General features: G+C 37.7%; 1 protein-coding gene across 5 annotated transcripts in view; it reads left to right on the top strand.

The window, feature by feature from the left end:
- Positions 1-1,402: 1,402 nt before the first annotated feature.
- Positions 1,403-22,221, top strand: part of MYRFL (myelin regulatory factor like) — a 39,010-nt gene continuing 18,191 nt past the window's right edge. For 4 of the 5 annotated variants that reach the window (XM_032106336.1, XM_032106333.1, XM_032106335.1 and 1 more), the window contains exons 1-10: positions 1,404-6,951; positions 9,896-9,963; positions 10,059-10,317; positions 11,105-11,199; positions 13,023-13,170; positions 16,361-16,556; positions 16,984-17,060; positions 18,320-18,430; positions 18,997-19,087; positions 21,867-22,067. In XM_032106336.1, the coding sequence (XP_031962227.1) occupies positions 6,749-6,951; positions 9,896-9,963; positions 10,059-10,317; positions 11,105-11,199; positions 13,023-13,170; positions 16,361-16,556; positions 16,984-17,060; positions 18,320-18,430; positions 18,997-19,087; positions 21,867-22,067 (1,449 nt within the window). In that variant the 5' untranslated portion in view covers positions 1,404-6,748. Of the gene's footprint in view, positions 6,952-9,895; positions 9,964-10,058; positions 10,318-11,104; positions 11,200-13,022; positions 13,171-16,360; positions 16,557-16,983; positions 17,061-18,319; positions 18,431-18,996; positions 19,088-21,866; positions 22,068-22,221 lie in introns of all 5 variants that reach the window. The other variant, XM_032106334.1, reaches the window with a different exon arrangement.

Here is a 22,221-nt window from a genome sequence, read left to right as displayed (position 1 = left end):
AATGAAATCAGCTGGGACAAAGTCATTGAAACCTCTGACAAAAGTATGATGTGTTCCTTGGCATGTTCATAATCATCTGGATGAGAGTGCGTTTGTCCCAACGTGAGCTCTTCAAGTAGCAGGAAAGCAAAACACTTCTACTGGCTTTTCATGGATGTGGTGGGAGAAAATGAGGCCTTGCAGCAGTTCTTTGAAGGTAAGAATAGTTTCAAGAGAAGCCTTAACAATTTTTGGTGGCAGCAAACCCAGTAATTGTTTGAGGGTCACTGAGGGAGAAAGGAGGAAGAAAAAGTGCCCTGAAACCCAAAGCTATATTTACACTAAGTTATTGTGGAAGACAATACCAGAATGAAGTATTACAAATAGTACAGATGTGCTGCAGTGCCTTTTTCTTTGTGCTCTGGCCACAATACCAAAGGGAAGGCAGACCCAGCAAACCCTGTGGTACTGGCGAAGTAATTGCCTTGAAGAAAAACTGGGAAGTGACTGAGGACTCATTGCAGTGTAACACTTCTGAAATTGTAGTGCTTTTCATGTGGTTAGAGATCTCACTTCCTTCTCAGTTACAGCATGTGAGATAAAGAGGGTTTTCTTTCCACTAACATTCTTCTGAAATGGCCTGATTGTAATCGGTAAAATGGTAATTGTGCTGGTATCCTCAGGACCCTTCTGAGGCGTTAAACTTAGATATTTTTGTCTTTTGCCTGGGATCATCTGTCTTTCTGCCTTTTTCTCCAAGACATTTTCTATTCAAGCTGGTCCAATTAGTTTCATAACTTTCTCTTACTACACAATTCACTTTCTAATAGATTCCATAATAAAACCGCATTTTTTAGATTCTCTGATAATGTGTTCAAAGGCTTTTTACTTTTTAATTTTTTTACTATTTTCGTTCCCTTCTTCCAGTTTGCTCTTCACTTTTTGTTTTGTTTTTAATACATTAACCATTCTATTCTAAGCTGTTTTTGTTGTATTTGTTTTCCATCTATTATCTGTGCAGGTATTCACTGATCTCAAAGTAACTTGGGAAATAACCTTTTCTGTCATGATTTTCTTTGTCTTTTGTTTCCCCTGCCCCTTTGTTGGCCTGGGTGAGAGGTGGCAACTGTAACTTTTAAGTTTTGATTTCAAACTAGGAAATTAAAAAATTGATCAAGGAAATACATTTAAGCCAAGAAATTTAAATTGGTGAGCTACAATCTAGGGCTGCTAGCCAGCAAATGTGTGGTGTATAGATTGTAGGAAATCCACACCATGTTCCTTAAGTTCAGTTTACATCATGGAGTTGAAAAGCTAACAAACTTTTTTGGCTTTGCTTTCAGCAGCATAATATTTGTTTTTATCTGGCTTTTTTTTTTCCCAGCTGCTGCATTGCATAGCTGTTAAAAAAATCATGTTGAACATGAATTATATTTTTAAAAAATTTTTTTAGGAACCATCTTGGAGAAAACCACTTTCTAGGGAGTATGGGTTAGGTTCTGTTAGCTTTTGTGATGATGATATTTTGATGGTAGAAGGTATGACAGAGATTTTAGCTGAGCTCTTTAATGAGAATTAATATTTTTAATTATATAATTATTACTTTAATTCTTTTTAAAGGTTTTTTGGTAGTCTGCCAGTGTGAGAGGGAGAAGCTCTGTTGATTCCTTTTAGTTATAGGAAAAACGAACCTCTTGGGATGTCATGTCTCTTCCATAATGTGTGGTTCTGCTGTGTTCCATTAGGATGTGACAAAGGTCTGCTAAGGGTATACAGCATACGGTGATGCTGTTAGATGGCTGAATTTCATTATCTGGACACAGGTATGTGTCAAGGCTGCAAGAGCTAATCCTTTATTCAGCATGGAGTAGGCTCTCTTGCTGTTATAAACCATAAGTAAATCTGAAAAGGGAGCAAGCTGAATTGAAGAGGTGGTTAGCCCTCTTTTCAAGCAGGGGTTACGTTTACTGAGTGCAAAGCCATCTTTAAGTGATGGCGTCTCTGCAGCTTAGCACTACAGCTTGTGTGCTGGCTTTGTAACACCTGAATGAGGCAAAATCTCATGAGGCAAGAGTAATAAACTGCTAGTGTTGGTTTGGCGGTCTCTGTGATTAGTCATAGCAGTGTTAGAACATTGTTTTTCAAGGCTATGAAAAAACTGAATCTTGCAGTATCAAGTGGAGAATGATGCTACTGAGTGGTTCCTCAGTGATTCAGTTTTGGCTTACAAATGCATCAGCTGGCAGTTAATGAATCTATAGGTCTGCTTTGTAAGATGATTTGAAATTCATGAACAAAAAAGATCCCCTCTCCCCTGTGCTTTAGTTCCTTACAGTGCATATTTGTTTTGACACTCACTAGTAAGATAAAGTTGTATCTGCAATATTGAGAGGGGGCAGTCTGAAACAGGATATTTTTTTTCAAGGAAAGTGAGATAATGTTTGTTTTCCTGACAATCACTTCTTTGAATGATTGATAGACCTTTTGCATTAGATATGACTCAGGGATTTGACCTTTGCTTTTTCTCATTCAAGTAAATGGCTTTTGTGTTGTGTGGCTGGGAAGTTATCTTTTTTTCTGTTTCATTTCGATTGCATATTAGAGAATTCATCTTTGATGCAGGCTTTTTCCCTATTATTCCTGTTGAAATGAGTATTTATAATTAAAACATTTTGCATTTTACAGTCACAAAGTTCCTATTTGTCAAGGGAAGGTCAGGGTTCCTGATTAGCTCTTCTGCCTGTGTGTGGCAGAACAATCTGTTCTGGCTGATGTTATCAATGGGTTGAGAGACCTGATGGAAGGTCAGCCTAGTTACTGTTGAACTCAGTCTTCTCTTTTGTTGTAAGTTACTTTGAGGTGTCTGAAATGTGTTTTGTTTGTGCTGTCTGTGATCTAAAGAAATCTCTTCCTTAGTGGAACCAACACCTCTCTGTATACTCATGCTCCTGCATGGGTAACATGGAATATAGATTAGAGTTTGTGGTAAATAAACCAAGCCACTGAAGAAACATGCCCTTAAAATACAAAACACTTAAACCCCAGAGATGCCACATACCATTTTAGCGATGAGAGATTGAAACAGGAATAAAAGATTAAATGAAAAATATAAAATATTAATGGTAAGATTTGTTTCTACAGAAAATGTTACTTTGGGGGGAAAAAAAGTCTATCTTAACACAAAGTCGCTCCTTACACTTTGGAGTTACAGGTCTTCCTGAAGTTGAATAACCTAGGCTGGGCTACGTCCTGGTTGGCTGCAGCGCTGCTAGCTACATCTGGTTTATATTTACAGCCCTGTAGCTCTGCAGCTTGTGTCAATGACACCAGGTCTGTTCTAGTCAAAATGAGCTGGACTTTGTGAACAATTTAAATGGCAACCAGTCCTTGGAGTCCTTTAGCATGAAAAAAGGGCCTATAAGCCCCATAAGTAATATTTACCTTAGTAAGTCAATGAGGTTCAGCTGGACTTTCCACTGAGCCTGTATAGTGGAACTCATAAAGTGCTGAAGCCTCTTTTGGTAAAAAAAAGACATAATTTCATGATAAAGTATCTTTAGATGGAAATCAGTTATTAATTCTCAAGCAGAAACATATCCCTCAAGGTGCAAGGGTTTGTAGCAAACAGTATGAATTGGTCTGTTCAGCAAGCAGGTATTACTGAACACTGATTATATTCTCTGCGCTGTTTTTACACCTTGAGCTGTATATAGGGATTGTTTCCTGTGTAAAGTAGCTGATATCTTAACACTAATCTTACTACACATTGCTGGACTTGGCTGGAAGCTTCCTGGTGTCCTCTTCTAATGTCAGGAAATTATTAGTTTAGTACAGATCTTTAGTCAATACTATTTCTCTGTCCCCTATCCTTCACTTTCCATTTAGATACCACTGAAAAGGAGGCAGCCGATTTAAATGCAGATATATATATATAAGGCTACATGAAAGTGTTGGGAGAATTGATCAAGGTAGGTTTTCAGGGATTGAGACTTGGCTACAGGACTGTAGAATGAAGCTGAGGAGCCAGGTGATGAGAACCTCATGTCTGGAGGAAAGAAGGGGATGACTGCCAAAGAGTAACTGCCAAATTAAGAGGCTGGAATTCATACTTCTCCTTGCGGGCCTGTGGCTGAGTATTAGGGACAGGCAAGAAAGAACAGGGAAAGAGAAGACAGTGGTAGTACTGACAGATTTTAGACTTGGGGACCAAACAACAGAAGTATCAAGCTTATGAAGAAATGAGAAAAATTATATTAGTAATATTCAGCCTGTGACTGCAGTGTGTGTTCTGCAAACATCTCTGTGTGAACCCCCTGCCATGGCCCTGCCTTGGCCTTTCACCTTCATCTGTTTGTTGGGTAGCTGGGAGTTCTCTGCACAGTGAGACTGAAGTTGAATGTGTCACTCAGTGCAGACTCTTCCAGAGATGTCTGGGCACATTGCAGCGTGAACTGCAAGCAGAGATCCCCAAGCACAAGCTGATGATTGAGGCTGCTGACTCCACATATCCTCCAGCAGCTCTTAGCCATGCATATGGTTTTGTGCAGGAAGCTGTATTCACAGAAGCCTGACAGCAGGGCTTGTCCTGCCACATACACGCAGTTCTCTGCTCTTACAAGCATGCAGCATCCAGGTGAGTGACTGGCTTGCATACCGCCCACATCTGTTAAGTACGTACTGGGATCAAATGCCTGTGAGGTGGATGCCACCATTTAAAATAAATCTGCATATGATGCAGTAAGTCCTCCTCTGCTGAAACAGTGCAAGCCTGTGATGCCACTGACCTGGAAAGTACATTAACAAAGTTCCACAGGGCAGCAAAATGTACCCGCTCTTCCTTTCACCTGCTCCACAAACATTCATTAGTCGTGGGCTGTCTTCCTGGTGTGCTTCCTTCCTCTCCCAGTGCTGCTTATCCTTTCATTGTCCTCCTCCCCATTTAGCTGTTCATGCAAAGTGGAGAGATTAAGAAGAAATGATAGATACTTCTGTTGTCATCACTTAGCAGCAGAACTGATCTCTGGACTGTGGGATGTCCATTTGAAAGGCCTTGTTTAGAGCTGTATTCTTTGATTCAAAAGAGCCTGTCTCTGATCTTGGTCAAAACGAAGCATTCTTGGTTGTGTTATACAGGAAAAACACTTTGTATTTGACCTCTGGCCTCAAGTTAGTAATGAAATTATATCATTCTGCATGAGGGTTTGGTAGTTTGAACAGGAAGAACAGGTGGGGTAAAAGAAGGAGAAGGTGATTGAATCCTTTTCCTGTGCACTACATTAGTAAAAGGAGAAGGGTTTGTAGTTCAAGGTGGGGTTACACTGTATTCAGACGTGAAGAATGAAAAGGTGAGATCTCAACAGGTTTGAGGAAAGCTGCTAAGGAAAGTTAAGCTCTTTTGTACTCATTAAGCTGGTTTTGCAAAGTGACTTGCTGCTGCTTCCAGACTTTGTGTGTTCCAATTTTGCTAAGTCAGTGGGCTGCACCTATTGAATCGGTTCTTCTCTGGTATGTGTGGGACAGCTTTGTATACAACATCAATAAATTGAGATGCAAGGGTCTATCAGTAGCACACCTGCAAGTTGCTATCCCCCAGTGAAAGGCAGTCAAAATTAAGCCTGCAGCACCAACAAGTAAACAAAACCTAGATTAATCTACTATTCCAAAGCAATTTGGGAAATATCTATTAGCAATATGAATTTATGTATTAAGATAGATACAAGAGGGAATTCCTGTGCAAGGTTGTGGATTTTTAGATTCTGCTTGCATGAATGTCCTTTCTAAGCACTAGATCAAGAAGGAACACTATCAGAGAAAGACATCAGAAAAGGAACTGAAGATATATTAGGGTAAGTGTACTATGCAGGGCAGTACAGTGAGAAGACAGCAAACGCACTAAAGGCAGTGACTACTCCTCAGCCAGTGGCAGTGATTAACCTTTTGTGTTCTCACATGCTGCAGCTGAACTGAGGGGTCGTGGTTGGTGTCAGACTCCAGGGTTGAGCCTCGAAGCTCTGAATGTGTGGGCTGGTCCATTTTATCATGTATGAAGTGGTACAGAGGCACTTGCAGCTCAAGCAGGAATGTCAAGGTCCTTATCTTGTTTGTACTCTGACTGGCCACACCTGTATTTGTGGAAGACTTGCCGCAGAGTTGGGGAGCCTGCAGAGTAGGGCTGCTTGTCTGGGTTTTTTAATGAGTGCCTGATGACTTTCAACGAAAGTTGACATGAATTCTGGAAACTTTATAATCATAAAATCTGTTTATAGCCTCCAGTTACTAAGCAACAAAGGACAAAGTACGGAACCTTTCTCTTTGCTAATACATTTAACATGTTAGTGGGCTGGATTTTTTAGGCAGAATAAAAGGAAGCCACCAATCAAACATTTTTAAAGCTTTATTTTGGCTTTATTTAAACTCAGATGGTGGATTTTTAGATTGAGTGTTTCAGAAACTCACTTGCAGTACTTGTGAGTACTAATGCACAAAGTGGATCTGTGTACGACTATGAGCTTCAACCCAACAGACTGTTTTGACCTCAATGTGAAAGAGTTGGAAATGATCTTCAAAAGCCCTTTTCTCAGTTGCAGACTGGAGTCGTTCATCTTCCTGCTGTAGTAATTCACTGAAACCTTAATGCCATGCATTCAGTGGTGTTTGCCCAGTGCTACACTGTCATCTGCAGTGCCCTGCATATCATTAATTACTCTGCATTTCTCATCATCCTTTTCCCCAGAGTGACTAAACCAGAAGCATAACCCTTTCATTACACATGAGACAGGCGAGATTTGGTTTTCCTTTGTGTAGGAACATGGGCAGCATTACTTATTCTGAAACACCGACAATTCCCTCTGAATTTCTGTCTTTTTTACTTTTAACTTCAGGGCAAGATGTCCATGGAGCCTTGGAAAATCCCATGGTGGATACAAGCCTGTTGGAAGAATTCATTAGTAGCGACATAGAGTTTGGAACTTTGTAAGTATTATAGCAACATGTATTTCCTCTCCTTAGCCACAGCTTTTGAATTGTTTTCATTGGTGCCATGATAAAATCTGAGTTTCAAGAGGATTGTGGCTCTCTTGGCATTGTTTCTTGAAGCTGCATAGGAAGACTTAGAAAAAATTAACTACAGCCAGTAATGGAAATACGGTTGTCCTCTTGTTCAACAGAACGAATGATAATGAAATCTGCGTTGGTTCACAACTGTTGAGCTAATTGCGACATTAAATGCAGAACTGGTACTTTAAAATTCCTGTAAGTGCTAATTTACTGTTTATGTACAGAATAAGCGATTAAAGTAAGACTACTGTATAATAAATTGAGAGAAAATGGAAGTCTCCCAGTTTGAAGGAAGCAGAGTTACTGTTTTCACCCTACTTAGTTCAGAACAGCAACTATCCGTCAGTCTCTTTTGAGACTAACTTTAAAACTATCAAAGGATGCATAGTGCAAAGGCTTATGGTCAAGGGTGGAAAATTATGTATCAAAGACTTAAACCCCAAATCTTTCATCTAGACAACTGTCAGATGATTGTAGTTCAAGGCAAAATACTATTAATAGTATTATTACACTTGCACTTGCCAAGAAGCAGAGCAAGAAGGGATGTTTTAAAAATAATTAAACATGGAATTTTTCATTCTAGACAGATTCAGCAGCACATGTTTACTTAAAGTGGGCTAAATAGGCTCCTACCTGATCTAAATCATGAATAATGAGTTAATTCTCTTTGCCCACACTATAAAAGTAAAGAAAAAACAATTAGGAGGTTATATATAAATATCCATAGCCTTTATTTTTGGAGTGACTAAATGTGTTTTAGGTTAACAAGATTATTGAACTCCTGTATGACAACTTTAAAATATTATTTTGCTTTTATACACAAAATACAACAGAAATATAAATGTATATATAAATATGCTATTATGTAGTTTAAGGAAGTTAGATATTATAGTTACAGTGCTACAAAGTATTTACATGCAAGAAAACCATCTGTAAAACTACCATGGGTTTGGAGGCTGAACAGGGTTTTACACTAATACTACAGTCCTACTTCATTATTTATGGGATTAAGAATATTTACTGAATCATTAGATCTGTACAGGTCAAATTATTAAGTATTTGTGTGTAGTGCAGACAATTTGTGCATAAACAGAATAGAATCTCATAAAGGAACTTGTCAAAACATATCAAAGGAGAAAAATATTAAAAGCCTCCATATGCACATATAAAATGCAGAACTTCATAATGTCATGTGCAATGAAGAGGGTGCTGTTACCACCAAGGTCTTGGGTGTACATTGAAATTTCCATTGAAGATCAACTTGCATCAGAAAGTCCATCAGCCTTAAATTTATTCTTCTCTTACGTCACATGTGAAGCACCATGTGATTTCCTCACCTTTTTCTACAGTAATACCTTCTACATTATCAGTGAAAGGAGAAAAAGGGTTGCCATGCCTTTTTCTAAGTAGGCATTTCATTGATATACTGTTTGTAATATAGGATCATTTAAAATACAGATTATTTTCTTTTCCTTCAAAAAGTATCAATTTCAGTAAAGTTTTAACTTGGAGATATATTCCTACTACCTCTGTATTCCATAAATACTTTCTCCTAGAAAGTGTCTGTCTGTATTTTACTGAAATAATCTAAGTTAAAGCAGAAATCAAGTACCCAAGGCCACATTTGAAGCCAGAATATGAGCTGAATGTGTAGAAGGGAAGTTTTAGACTTTTACATATGTATATTTTTAAATTTTACAAGGCACAATTGGAATTCAGTATATATGGATCAAGCATCCCACAGGAAAAAAAATTAAAATGAAATATTTACTAACTATCCAAAGTTGAAAACAAGGTTTAGGGTGTAGTCATGGTATTTAAAAGCATCAGAGAATCTATTTTGAAGGAAATTAAAGAAAATTCTAATGTGGAATTTTAAAATTTATTTTTAAAGAGGAGCCATGTGGTTGAAGCTAACCCTAAATGCAAGGTTGTGGATGTGACATGTTAGAAGACCAGTAGCAATACCATTATGAAATGCATGAGCACATGTCAAAAGTAATAGGCTGTAACCAAAAATGAAACTGCTCTCTTTAATGCTATCCATACTCAGAAATACAAAACCTGAAGTGAAAACAATAGAATGAAAATTGTCCATTGATGCTTGAAAATATTTGCTGTGTGTATGCTTTTATGCATATGAGGGTGTCCCTTTAAGGAATTTTATTTTATTTTATTCAGCTTCTGTGAGAACACTAGGCTTTGGTAAAGGAGGTGTGTCTCATTAGATTTTTCATCCTTCCTCTGCTGTAGCATTTTTAGCCTAACATGCATCTTAAGACTTGCCTTTCAGGTCAGGCTTCAGAGCAGTGTTTCAGCTGACAATTCATAGGAATACCTGAAAGGACTGAGAATCCATTTCTTGAACCTCCATCTATTCCTAATGTAACAGAAGAACCCTCTGTAGTTTATTTGGATGGCAGCAAGATGGCATAGGATTTTCTCTTCCTTAAGAGAGATGAAGATGCTATAGGTCTTTAACCTTTAGTCTAGAGAGAATGGGGCTTAAATCCCTTGTGAGCGCCATATGTTCAGAGTCACTGGTGTGCCTGGAGGTAACTGAAGAACCACTCATGGGAAGGAAGGAGGATTGAAGTCAGTGGGTTGTGAAGGGTGGATTTGGGTGAGAAGGGATGGGATGGGGTCTTCCTGCATGGCAGAGAGGCGGAGGGCCACAGGAGATGGTCTGATGAAGTGTAAGTGACACTGTCATGTGAGAAGAGGCAGCAAACATGGTGAACAATGCTTCCTGAAGACCCTTGTCAGTAGCCTGGTGGTCCCTCTCCACTTGCTTTCAGCATTGGCTGTTGTCCTCCATGGCTTGTTCCAGCAGAAATTAAAATCTCTTTTTCATGTTTAGGCAAAGCCAGTTGCCAGACTCCCCACCGGACTCCGGATCAGAACCATATTCCCCACCACAGCTACAAGGTAGGTGATATTAACTTTGGCTTTTCCCAAGCTTGTAGGAAGATCTCCAGCTCCTCTTCCTTGTTCTTATTCTCTTATCTGTTTATTTTTCTCAGCCTCATGGTACAATACTCTGTGGCCCAGTGGGCTGCAGCCTCCACTGCCATGCCCATCTGCCATGGCACCCAGCAAGCTTCCTTGTGGGTTCATGGAGACTTACTCTGACCCCAATGCCATGAGGCAGCTTTCCACCATCTCCCAAGACTGCTGCCTGAAGACAGAAAATGCTGTGACTCCATGGAATCATTCTACATCCTCCAGCTGTTTGGGTTTTAATTATTCATGTTTCCAGCCTAACGCAGCTCAGATTTCTGGGTAAATGATAAAGCTTTTATGCAAAGGATGAGACATGCAAAAAACAGTAGAGCTGGTTTAAGATTGGTTATAAATCCCTGTGGGTGTAGGGTTTTCCACAGGATGGCAGTGTTTAGACATTTTTGAGACCCTTGTGGTTAAGGGTTCTTTAAACCATCTTGATTGAAGTTTAGATTGGAAGTAGGAATGGATTTCAATTTTTAAAACTGAAGAAGGCTAATGATAAACCAAGAGGTTTTTCATAACTGGATTATAAAAATATTCAGGTGTTTTGCAATACCTGTTGTAGAGATTTGTGCATGAGGATCTTGTAAGTGTTCTAGCAAATGACATAAGAGAAAAAAATTCTCATATCTATGTAAGCAAGTGAAGCAGTAATCATATACTACCTGCCATATTAACCCACCAGTGCGTTGTAGGTGCTTAATTATTTAAAATGGCTCTGGTATTTTGACATTAACTGGTAAAAAGTAAAATTATTCAAGATAAAAGCTGTGATTTTAATGCAAATGTCAGGAAATTAAACTCCTGACACTTATGGACTGTGTAAATTTTTAAATGGGATCAACTTCTTTATTCATATGAAATAAAAAAAAATGTTTTGGAAGGAAAAATTTGGATAATTCAGTTTTAAAAACCCACCAACAATCTCCTCCCCCAGCAAATCAGAATTTGGGTGACAGTGCAGTTAAAATGAGGTAATAGAATCCTGAGTGTTCTTTTGTTATGATTTTGTAATATCTATATTTAAACTTATAAATGAGTAATGCAACTTACGTTTTTACAGAAGTATTTCTGCAGTGTCAAGCAAAAAAAGGAAGCTCTCCCAATTACTAGGAGATGTCATTGATTCTCCAGTGCAGTCTCAGGATTCCAGACAAGGTAAGCAAGTGTGTGAAGATGAAATGTTTTATGCCATAGACAAGTGAATACTTGAGGAGCACAGCTCTGTGCCTTACCAGAAAAGGTAATGGTATTAATGGATTGTACTTCACTACCAGGTTTGGAGGAATGTACTTTTTTGGAAAACTAGGACCTATTTAGATTTGGCAAAGAGAGAAGAGCATTAGAGGTTCATGTTTCCTGAGGATTTTCTGTATAGAATATTCTGCCCTTTTCCATATGTGAATCTCCAGTATGGAGATGATATCATATTTTGCTAACTTTGCTTGGCACTAACTTGACAGGGCAAAGAAAGCATTTTGGGTCAGATTAACAGGGAATTAATGGGGTGGATGAGCAAAGAGATTGCATTTTCCCATTATCTCCTCCACTCCTTGTTTTTTTTCTGCTAAGTGTATGCATGAGCAAACTTGGTAAAAGCTGTATGTTCTTTCCCACCTGTTCCCCATATTGATTTGGTTCATTGTTTTATCAAGATAAAAGTGCTAAGTTTATACCAATTGATACAAAAAAACTTTATCAGGCATGTACAGAAATGAATCAGCTTCTGTGAAGCTTCTGTGAGGCTCTCTCTGAATGAGCAGTTTGTAATGACCAGTTTATCTGAGGAATTTCACCTATGTCTGTTAGTGAAAAATCTAGGAACTGCTTGTTATTTCCTCAGAGTAAGTTATTTTCAGCATTAAATCAATCTTTTAGAACACTTTTAATGAGTAGAAACTGGATTTAGTAGGTTGCTTTTCCTTTGATATCTTTGATTTAATCAGTGTTTCTTGATTGTGACTACTCCTCTAAGTAAACCACTGCTGAAAAGAGAAGACAAGCAGACACTTCTGTATCTGAAATTGCTATTGCTGTTTTTAATATGAAAAGATATAACTTTGAAATAGACTTTCTCTGGGTGTCATTTGTAATAAAATCTCACTGACATGTGCATTGGAAAAAGAACAGAGGTATGAGTAAAAATGGCATGGGGATCATTTAGAAGTGAGGTGTGAATTTCTTTACTGTGGTGTTCTTTCTATCTATCTATCTATCTATCTATCTATCTATCTATCTTTACACTGCTGTATGTCAGAAGTGAGGACTTGCAAATGAAGCTTGGGCCTGAAGTGATTCTGAAGGCTCTGTCTTACTGTGCTGTCACTGCCTGTGGATGTATCTTAGTTATATGTTCAATGACATATTTTCTCCTATCTTTACTGCACTCTATTTATCTGTTTCTCTTATCACATTCTCCTCTGTCTTCATAAAATGTATAATATGTCAGAGAATTGTGGTTGACCCTGTCTGTCAAAGAATTCTCTATCGTATAGGCAGAAAGCAGTAACCAGATTCATTGACCAGATGTAGTGGTGAATGTGCTTGTTATTGGAAAACTGTGCCTCCTGTAGTATATTCTTCAATTCAAACCCATACTAAAGGGAATGGGAAACAAATGTAATTATTTTGCTTAATTGCTTCTTGCAGTGTTGCAGATGTACAGTAGAATTCTTAGCTTTCCTTCTGCCCCCCCACCAAGGGAAACTATCCATCCTTTTGGAGAGAATAAAAAATAGGAAGTGCTACTTGTGTATTGTTGTGCAAATCAGGAAAGCTGAAAAATTTATTTTCTAGAGCAAGAGAATATAACACAATCTTGTGGAATAACTGCAAAGGATAATCACATTTAAATATATATGCAATGCATTTGTGATTTATATATATATGTGCATTTATGTAAATATATTTATAAAAATGTCTATGCAGGGTTTTTGGCTAGTCCCAAAAGAAATAACTGAATTTTCACTATCTCTCTACAGCAGCTGTAAGGGACTGTGCTGCTGAAGTGCAAGAATATGACAGTGATGGACAGAATGCTGCTTTGGAAAAATGTTGTCAAGCACTTACATGGCAACCATATCAAACTTCTCAGTGGAACAGCTTATTTAACTCTAATTATGAAAAACTGTAAGCACTAATGTTTGCACTAGAAAAAAAATTGTTTCCTCTGGTTTTTTTTTTCCCTTTTTTTATCTGTTATTGTAGTTTTGTAGGAATAAATGATACATTTGGCATCCCTTGTTCTTACGGGAAATAAGAACAGAGAAGGAAATACAACAGGTATGATGAAATATGAACTTGCAGGTTTTTCAGATAAGCTGAACTTGAAACACTTGTTGAAATTAATGCCAGGTTTTCTGATTTCCCTTCAGGGATTTAGGGGCAAAAGGAAAGTTAAGATACCTGGTAACTTTTATTTATTTTATCAAGTGTGTTGGGGCAAGTAATTGCTAAGCATATGGCACCTTTCCCTCTAGTGGCCTAAAACATTGAAGGAAAACATTAGAAATTACCGGTATTACTTCTGTGCTCATACAACTTAAATCTTAATCATTATAGACAAGTGTGTGTGACATGCAACTGTTCAGTCAAAGATTTAGAGTTTTCCTGTGTTAATCAAACGATGAATAATTTTTTTTTGGTCACATGATCTGGAAAAGGTCATTCCAAGTTCACTTTACATCCCTGATTTTCTCCATTCTAATACTTAGTGTATGAACCCTTTAAGCAAATTAACCCTTTTCTACAGCATCTGGTTAGTTCTTCAGGATTGGTGCAAAAAATTTGTCACTGTCTCCACAGGACTTATATAGCACAGTAAATTGTAATGTTCCTCTAGCCCAACCTGCCAAAATATCTCATGGGAACTGGGTGCATATCAGTGCCATTGCTGGACACTGATGTTACCTGTTTGCACACAGGGGATAGGGGCATTATACATATTACTATGTCCCACACAACCCTTCTTCTCAGGTACTGACATGACAAGAGAGCGGACCTTTACACTCCTTGGGAGCTGGATGGGCCCAGAAACCTCCAGCTGTGTTTGTAATATGTGTATTCACTCTAAATTGAGGTGGCTTCTAACTCCTGTTACACTTTGAGCCAATGACTACATGAGGGCAGTGTGCTCATGGTGGGAGATTGCTCTCCTGCCACTGCCCAGTTACTTGTTGCTTCCCATACACCTAAAACTGAGGTTCCAGACTCACATTTCTTTGTGACTTGGGTCAACAAAGACAATGTGATGCTGAGCAATAAAGTATCCCAATACATGCTCTGCTGCTGTTACTGTGCAAGGGGATTGAGATGTTATTAGCAGAGGAAGTCAGTATTACTTTGAAGTGGAGTCAGTGGCAGTGCTGTTGTTCCAAGATGCACTGTAATTACAGCACATTGCACAGATTTTCTGAGTAGTGATCCTTTGTTCTGTTGGCCTCAAAAGACTCGCACGCTTCTCATTGCTTAGTGTAGATGGCTTGATCCCACACCTTCAAATTGCTGCACCCACTTGAGGGGTATTTCTCAGGTTAATTATTATTTTCCATTTTATTCATACAGTACTTTAACCTCTTAGTTATTTCATTTTCACAACAAAAATGCTGTTAGCTGAGGTAGATTCATTAGAAAAGGTTACTCTACCATTAATTCTGCCCTTCATTGTGTCTGCTTGGCACATTCTTGGCCCTTGTCTCATATTGGTGGTGCTCTGTCCTAATGATTTTAAAGTCCCTGAACACTTAAATTCTGAATAGAAAGAGGAATTTGAAGCATATTTCTGGTAGGGATGCTTGTGTGACAGGGATATCTCTTGCTACATAGAAATTATTCCAAATTTTACTGTACTTCTTGGTAAGACTCATCATTCTTTGTGCACTAAGGACAAAATATGTGTTTGCTCTTAATTAAACTATATACTCAGAAAATTATAATATGAAATTGCTCTTTGAGAGTCATTGTTCCAAACACTGCAACTTGGAGACATGGAAATTTGTAATTTTGCTTGTCAAGCTGCTTGCCTATGTGTAGGCAAATAGTCTGAGATTGCATTAAGAATATTGGCTAATGAACTTGCTGCACACCTAAATATGAAAAATTACTCCTTTCCCTACTATGAAATATAGTCATTTCCTACAAAAATAAAAAAAATTGCCCGCTGTAGGAAGAAACTGAAGAAGTTTTACTTCTTTAATAATGATGGTTTGAGGAGATGGTAGAACCTTCATTATAATTTTAAATATGAAGTAACAGATGACTTAGTAGTTTTGAAGTAGTTAAAAAGTAGTTTTCTCTTTATTCCCTGTCCCAGATAATCAATAGTTAGTTGAAAGGAGACTTCTGTTGATAATTTATAAAAAGATAATAAAGTCTATTTATGTCCTATAAAGTCTGTACATTTTAACTTTTCCAACTAGTAATGGAAGAGTTATGAAAAGCCATCTTCAGTAGTTGTATTAATGAGAGGTCCTCAGTAGCATCCTACAAGATCATTGTTATCAAATTTCATTAACAAGAAAAGCAAGTGTCTATATAAGAGAACCTTGCCACATAATTCTGTTATTTCAGAATTATCCATCCCTTAAATCAGAGGACTGGAAACATTGTTGGGATGGTGAGTTCACCCTCTCTAATAGAAAGATCTGTTGATACCTTTACTTGTTTACCGTGAGTCATAGAGACAGAATACTCTTGCTCTTTAGGTGACCATTGCCCTTTGAAGAAATAAAATAGAGTTGCTTTAGCTGGAGTAGGAAGTACAATATATAAAGGAGAGTTTTATAGTCAGGCCAGAGGGTTGCTACTGATAGCTTTTCTTTTAGCTTAAGTAAAGCCTTATTTGAATCCAGTAGCTTCTGCAGAAGCACTTGGTGTGGGAATTTGTGAACAAAGTGGGGAGTCTTGCTGGCTCATTAGCTTATTGTTGTCTGCAGCACTAGCTGCAGCCTGCTGTTTATAGCAGTGTTGTAATGAATGACTGAATTCACTAAAAGGTTCGTTTGTGCTCTTAGGTGCACAGAGTTCCTTTATATCAGATTTGTAAGTGAGGATTATGTAAGCCCCTCAACCCCTGGTTTCTGAACATTTCATTTTCAGACTAGAATTGGAGGACATTTTATATGCATTTTCATTTTTACACCTTTGACAGGTTAAGAAGAAAATAGTGGTAGAACTGGTGATTGTAAGGATGTATTTTTGGTCCAGTTTTGTCACTAAAAATCAGATGGCTTTTTGGACCACTTTAAAAAAATAGGAACTCAAGATGTCACTCAAGTATGTCAGTACCTAAAGTTGCTATTCCTTCTCCTTGTTTTTGTAGACCTGCGGTAGGATATCACATTGTCACAGATAAAGGATTTAATTTTTCAACAGCAGATGATGCCTTTGTGTGCCAAAAGAAGAATCATTTCCAAATCACAGTTCATATTAGAATCATTGGACAACCGAAATATGTCAAAACTCAGCAGGGGAGGAAACCAATAGAAAAGTTTTACTTGAAAGCTTATGGAATTAAGGCAAGTGTGTCTCCTCTTTGAGATGATTACTTTTAATTATCTATATAATGAGGTAAATAATTGAACTGTTTTATTAGGAATTTTTTGACTAAGAACATGTAACTGCCTTATGTAGGTTCAGTTCTCATGCTGAATATCTGCGGAATGGAATGAGCCAATAATGGTCTGGATTCAGAAAACATTTTTTCTTTTGTAAATTAATGCACTTACTTTCCTTTTTTTTTTTCTCCCTTTCTACTTACTTCTTGGGTCTTCAGGGTAGATGTCAATTATCAATTGATCTTTATTAATTTGTATGTCATACCATTAGAAATGAGTGCAATTTCACTGTTTTAGGCACAATTTGCCTATTAATTTCTATTTCAATTTTTATGTGTTGGAAAATCTAATATTCATGCAATTTTTGAAAATTATTTTTGTCTTATAGATGGAAACTCCAGATCAAACAATTGCTATTGAACAGTCCCAGTCAGATCGAAGCAAAAAAACTTTTAATCCCGTTAAGTAAGTATTTTGAGAAAATTATTCCATTTTATTTCAATATGTGTGATTGGTTTGAAATATGAAGTAGTTGCTTCTTGAAAACTTACAGTAGCTCTAAGCCAGTTTTCTGATTTTTGTACAGATTTCATTGTGGATGCACACATAGAATCACAGTAGTAATGCATACCTGGTCACACTTTGTTAAGGAAAATTTTCAGCAGTTTTACGGATGTGTTAAGTATGTCTATCCAAAATACTTATATTCAGCTAGAAACACTCTTCTGTGCTGCTTAGAGCTGTATGGCAGATGCATTTCCAAGCTTAAAAAATGTCAGAATTTTCCTGTCCTAGATGAGCATGAGATACATTTGCAGTACTTTTTAAGGAGGAGTGCCACTGCTAGAAACATACGTGCAGCATCTTTCTGGAGCTCTGCCATTCTTGAGCATTTAACTCACTGGCAGAATCTATGTTTATTCTTCTGGCATAAGTTTCTTCTGTTGGAGCAGCTCTGTTCTCTATAAATAATTAAATAGGCCTTATAACACAAAGAGATAAGACAGTGTCAAGTTAGACAGGGCAGTGCTGGGATAAAGGCTGCACTATATTATCACCTAAACTGAACTTTGAGCTTGGAAGAAGAGCTTGACTTTCACTAAATTGCCTCTCTCATGGCATTTTTCTTCCTTTTGTGTACTGACAAATAGATTCTGTGTGTATGTAAATTATTTTATGTGTGACTGTTTGGTGAACTGTAATTTTATCTATACAGACTCATTATTTGTATTCTTTATCTCTTGCTGGAGGACTACCACTATGTATTTGAGACACAGGTGCCTGCTGTGTACTTCCAGACATGCAAATTAGGTGCAGATGGAAAGAAGGACAAACAGTAAGATCTATTAATTTTAATGTAGAAATTCAGGCCCAATAATAAGCAAGCAGTTATTAATCCTGTCGAGCAGGAAATAGCCATCATATGGAACATATACAGTTTTATTATATTCAAAACTATGTACAAACAGACCAAGAAACATAAGACTCTTATTAGTAAGAATGGTTCCCTACTTCTGGTGCTTTATCCTGTTTATCTCCCTGATGTAGTCACTGTTTTTAGTACATTTTTAAAACCAGGATTACTGCATTTTTACTGGGGTTCCTCTGTTTTATTAATTGTCAGTTTTTTTCAGAACTGTTTTAACGAGTTTGTGGAAATCTGGTTTGAGCAGATAGATCTCCAAGCACTTACTTCCCTGATCTCGTTTCATTTTCTGTTTTAGAGTTGATCTGCCAGGGGACCAGATAACTAAAGTAACACTGGGAAGGCTGCATTTCAGTGAACCAACAGCAAATAATATGAGAAAAAAGGGGAAACCTAATCCTGATCAGAGGTATTTCTGTAGCTAGTTGGCCTGTGTGTTAAAAGTAGAAAAGAGAAGGTCTACTTTAGAATGGAATTAATGTTTGTGAAAATCTCTGCTATCAAATCTGTGTTATTTTTCAATTTCTCTAATATTTCTCTATTAACTTGTGCTTACAAGCCTCTTCCTCTACAGTCACAGAATGATATGAGAATAAAAAACCCCAAACTTCATCCTCATGGTTAGAAATAGTTTCAGGAAATCATAGCCAGAATACTGGCTGACAAAATCAAGAAGCCAAAAAAAGCAAAATAATGGTAATTTTCTTCTGAGGCAGGAAAGGTTTTCATCTTGGAGGCTTCATTACCTAAATTCGTCAAAATTATTGTATTCTTTGTTAATTTGCAGTGATTGTGGGGTTTGTAAGAGCATATTTCTTAAGAGTGAAGGAAATACTTTTTCTTTTATATTGTAAGAAATACATTTAAAAACATTGTATTTTTATGTATCAATAATAACAGCTGTATTTCAAACATCTTTTTCTGTGAGAAGGAATTACTTCAATTATTGTCTTGATTAAATCAATTTCAAATTAGATACTTCATGCTGGTAGTTGGACTGTATGCTGTTTCTCAGGACCAGTTCTACTTACTATCTGCAAATGTCTCTGAGAAGATCATTGTGAGGGTAGGTATAAATTTGGATTACTTTCATGTAAAAATATTTACTGTTTTGATATTCACAGGAGATTGAGGGGTCATGATTCTCAGGCATAAAATTACCCCTGAGTCAAAAAGATTGAGGAAAAAAACTAGAATTGCATGTTGTATGAGTATGTTATCTTTTAATTATCAGAAATTTAAAATGTTAAAAGTAGAGTTATAAAAAGATTTAAAAAGAAAGCTTGTTATGAGTTCCAATACTAAATATATTGATTTTTCCAGATTCTTTTTTTATTCGAGGTGAAACAATTTACTTCTCTTGCCAGGAATTTTGTAAATGCTTTCACTAGCTAGAGTCTTCATTTTCCGAGGAGGATGAGAAGAAAAAAAAAGTAAGGGAAGAAGGTCAAGCAGCTCTAGGAAGATTAAGACCCATAGCTTCACTTTTCCAGTGTGTTTTCAGAGTGTCCCACCTCTCAATTTGATGGTAGTAATATAGGTTTCAAATTAGAAAAAGGAAGAATAATCTCTTTTCCTCTTAACTGTTACTTTTCAGTTCCCTCATTCACAGAACATTTTTCTTTTAGTACTCAGCTTTAGTCTACAGTTAGACTCGGAAAAGAGAAAAATCCCAAATCTAGAATGTAACAAGAGCTATGGAGAATTAGGGTTAGGGGAGAGAGAAAACACAAAGCCCCAGCGTGAGTGGGATTGCAAGGGACTGCCAAGGAAAGGTGGGGGCTGCTGAAAGCTTTCAGTCCTGGCTCCTTTTTCATGTGATCTGTGGGTGGTGGCTAATGTTTGAACTGGGCATAGTCTGGAGTTATATTTATTTCTAGAAGCATACTATGTTTAGGGCTTAGAAAGATGGGGAATACATAGATGCCATGTGGTGGGGCTGCAAAAGATGGAGAGGGCCTCTGGAAGATTGCAGTCCACTGAACTTTTTAGTGTGGGTCAGCTGAGGAGCTGCTTCTTGTTTGCAAGGACTCTTTCTAGCCCTTGGCTTATGGAGAGGAATAGGCTTAGCATTTTGGTTTGGAGTCTAGTAAGACCAAGAGCTCTGGTGTATTAAGTGGAGCTGGGAAGAGGCTTCTAAAGTAAGTTGAGGGCTGTCAAAAGCTTTCAGTCCTGGCACCATTTTTGCAGGCCATTGCTTGGGCCTGTTTGGCAGCCCAACATCTGCCTAGGCTTATGACTACGGTTTGGTTTAGCATTTGGTTTTGGACGGAGCAGAAGGGCAAATCTCCAGCCCATGGGGTGTTGCTCAGGGGTTTCCAAAGGAAGATGAGGGCTTTCAGATGGTTTCAGTCCTGGCTCCTTTTTCATCTGGGGGTCCTCTTGTGCTATAAACCCTCTTCCTGCAGTTACAGTTAGGTTTTTGAAGGGCATTATGGCCCAGAGCTCCTTTCGGGGTGGAGCTGTGAAAAGGCTTTGAAAGCAATGGGTGGAGTTCAGCACTTTTCTGCCCTGCTGAGAAGTTTTATCATCCTGGCTGCTGCTGTGGGCTTTTTCACTTCAGGATGCTGAAGCACTGTGTTTGCATCATCCCTACATATATTATAGTTATTGTCCTTTATTTGTCCATTAATTTCCACAATTCTGTTTTCATCTGAATTTCTCTTTCTGCATCTAACAGTGTTATAGATATCACATCATTAATAATTTGGAGAAGCTGTTGAATTTTCACATTTGTCTCATACTTGTTACAAGATATATATTTTTATGTAAGATTTAGAAATTTACATTTTCCTACTATTTTTAATATTAGATTATTTTGAAATTTCAATGAAGAGGGCTCCTTCAATGTATGTGAGACAGTTCTTGAACAGGAATTAATGGAATGAGATTTTGCAAACCTGATCACTCTTTCAGACAAAGGAAAAAGAAGGCAGTAAGGCAGAAAGATCAAGAGGCTCTGGTCTGAAGTAGTGAAAATATCGACAGGAAAGAAAGAAAGAAAAGGTCATTTTTTAGATGTCTAACAGGGCTTCAATGGCAGGGTAAAGTGAGTCAGCCACTGGCTACCTTAAAGTGGCAAAGCTGTGCAAGTACACTGTGAGAAAAAGCAGCTCATCTTCTGGCCTTTCATACACTCAAACACAACAAAGCTACCAGCTGAGTGGTGGTTGTCAGGCATATCAGATCATGCTCTAATTGTGACAAACAGTGGTGAGTACACAGTGCCAGGCCTTGTAGCTGGCAAAGCCCTGTGAAAGCCTGGCTTCTTTTTATCATGATTGTGCTTTGGCCTGAACTCAAATTTAAAAAAACAACCCCAGAACAACAAACCACCCTAAAATGAGCTATAGAAATCAAATGCCTTTTCTGGTTATACATGTTCTGTCATTTTATTGGTGTTCTTTAAAAGACCCTGTTTCCTTGATATGAAATTTCTAATACGAATTAATTTGAAAAATTACAAAGGATTTTATGAGTCACATGTGTTTATCTCTTCCTTGTTTTCTCTTTTCTGATTTTCAGTCTCAGCTAAAATTTAGTGGTAGATAAAGAATGGTTATAATGTCAAAGTTAAAACTTGGAAAGCTTTGGACATTGTCAATTTAGCTTAAGGTGCTAATAAAGTAGAATTCAAGGGGAAAAAAGGGAAGAGGCCAGTCCTGTGTGAGCACAAACACTCAGAAGTGACTCCACTCTTGTTTTTTCTGTCAGTGTGTTAAAAAGCTTTTGAATACAATTTCAATATTTAAGATTTGGCTTTTCATTTTCCCAGAATTTCTAATAGAATAAACAATAGTGCATCTATGCTATACTGTACCTTTAAACAAAAAATTTCCTTCCAGGCATCTAACCCAGGACAGTTTGAGAATGACAGTGATGTACTGTGGCAGCGAGGACATGTTCCAGAGACTATAGTGTGTCATGGTCGAGTAGGAATTAACACAGATGCACCAGATGAAGCACTGGTTGTCTGCGGAAACGCCAAAGTTATGGGCAGAGTCATGCACCCATCTGACAGCCGAGCAAAACAGAATATCCGGGAGGTGAGGGCCATGCAGTATTTAGGGCATTCATGTTTGCACCACAGCACATGTGTGGATCATTGTTCTGACACATGAAGCAGCTCCTATATCCTAGCTCTGCTAAAATGCTGGCCTGAAGAAACCAGATGTACCACTGTGCTCTGTAGAACCTATA

The sequence above is a fragment of the Corvus moneduloides genome, chromosome 4 (genome assembly GCF_009650955.1).
Source record: "Corvus moneduloides isolate bCorMon1 chromosome 4, bCorMon1.pri, whole genome shotgun sequence".
Classification (NCBI taxonomy): domain Eukaryota; kingdom Metazoa; phylum Chordata; class Aves; order Passeriformes; family Corvidae; genus Corvus; species Corvus moneduloides.
Note: the sequence above shows the minus strand (reverse complement) of the source record. Positions and strands in the feature narration are given on the sequence as shown.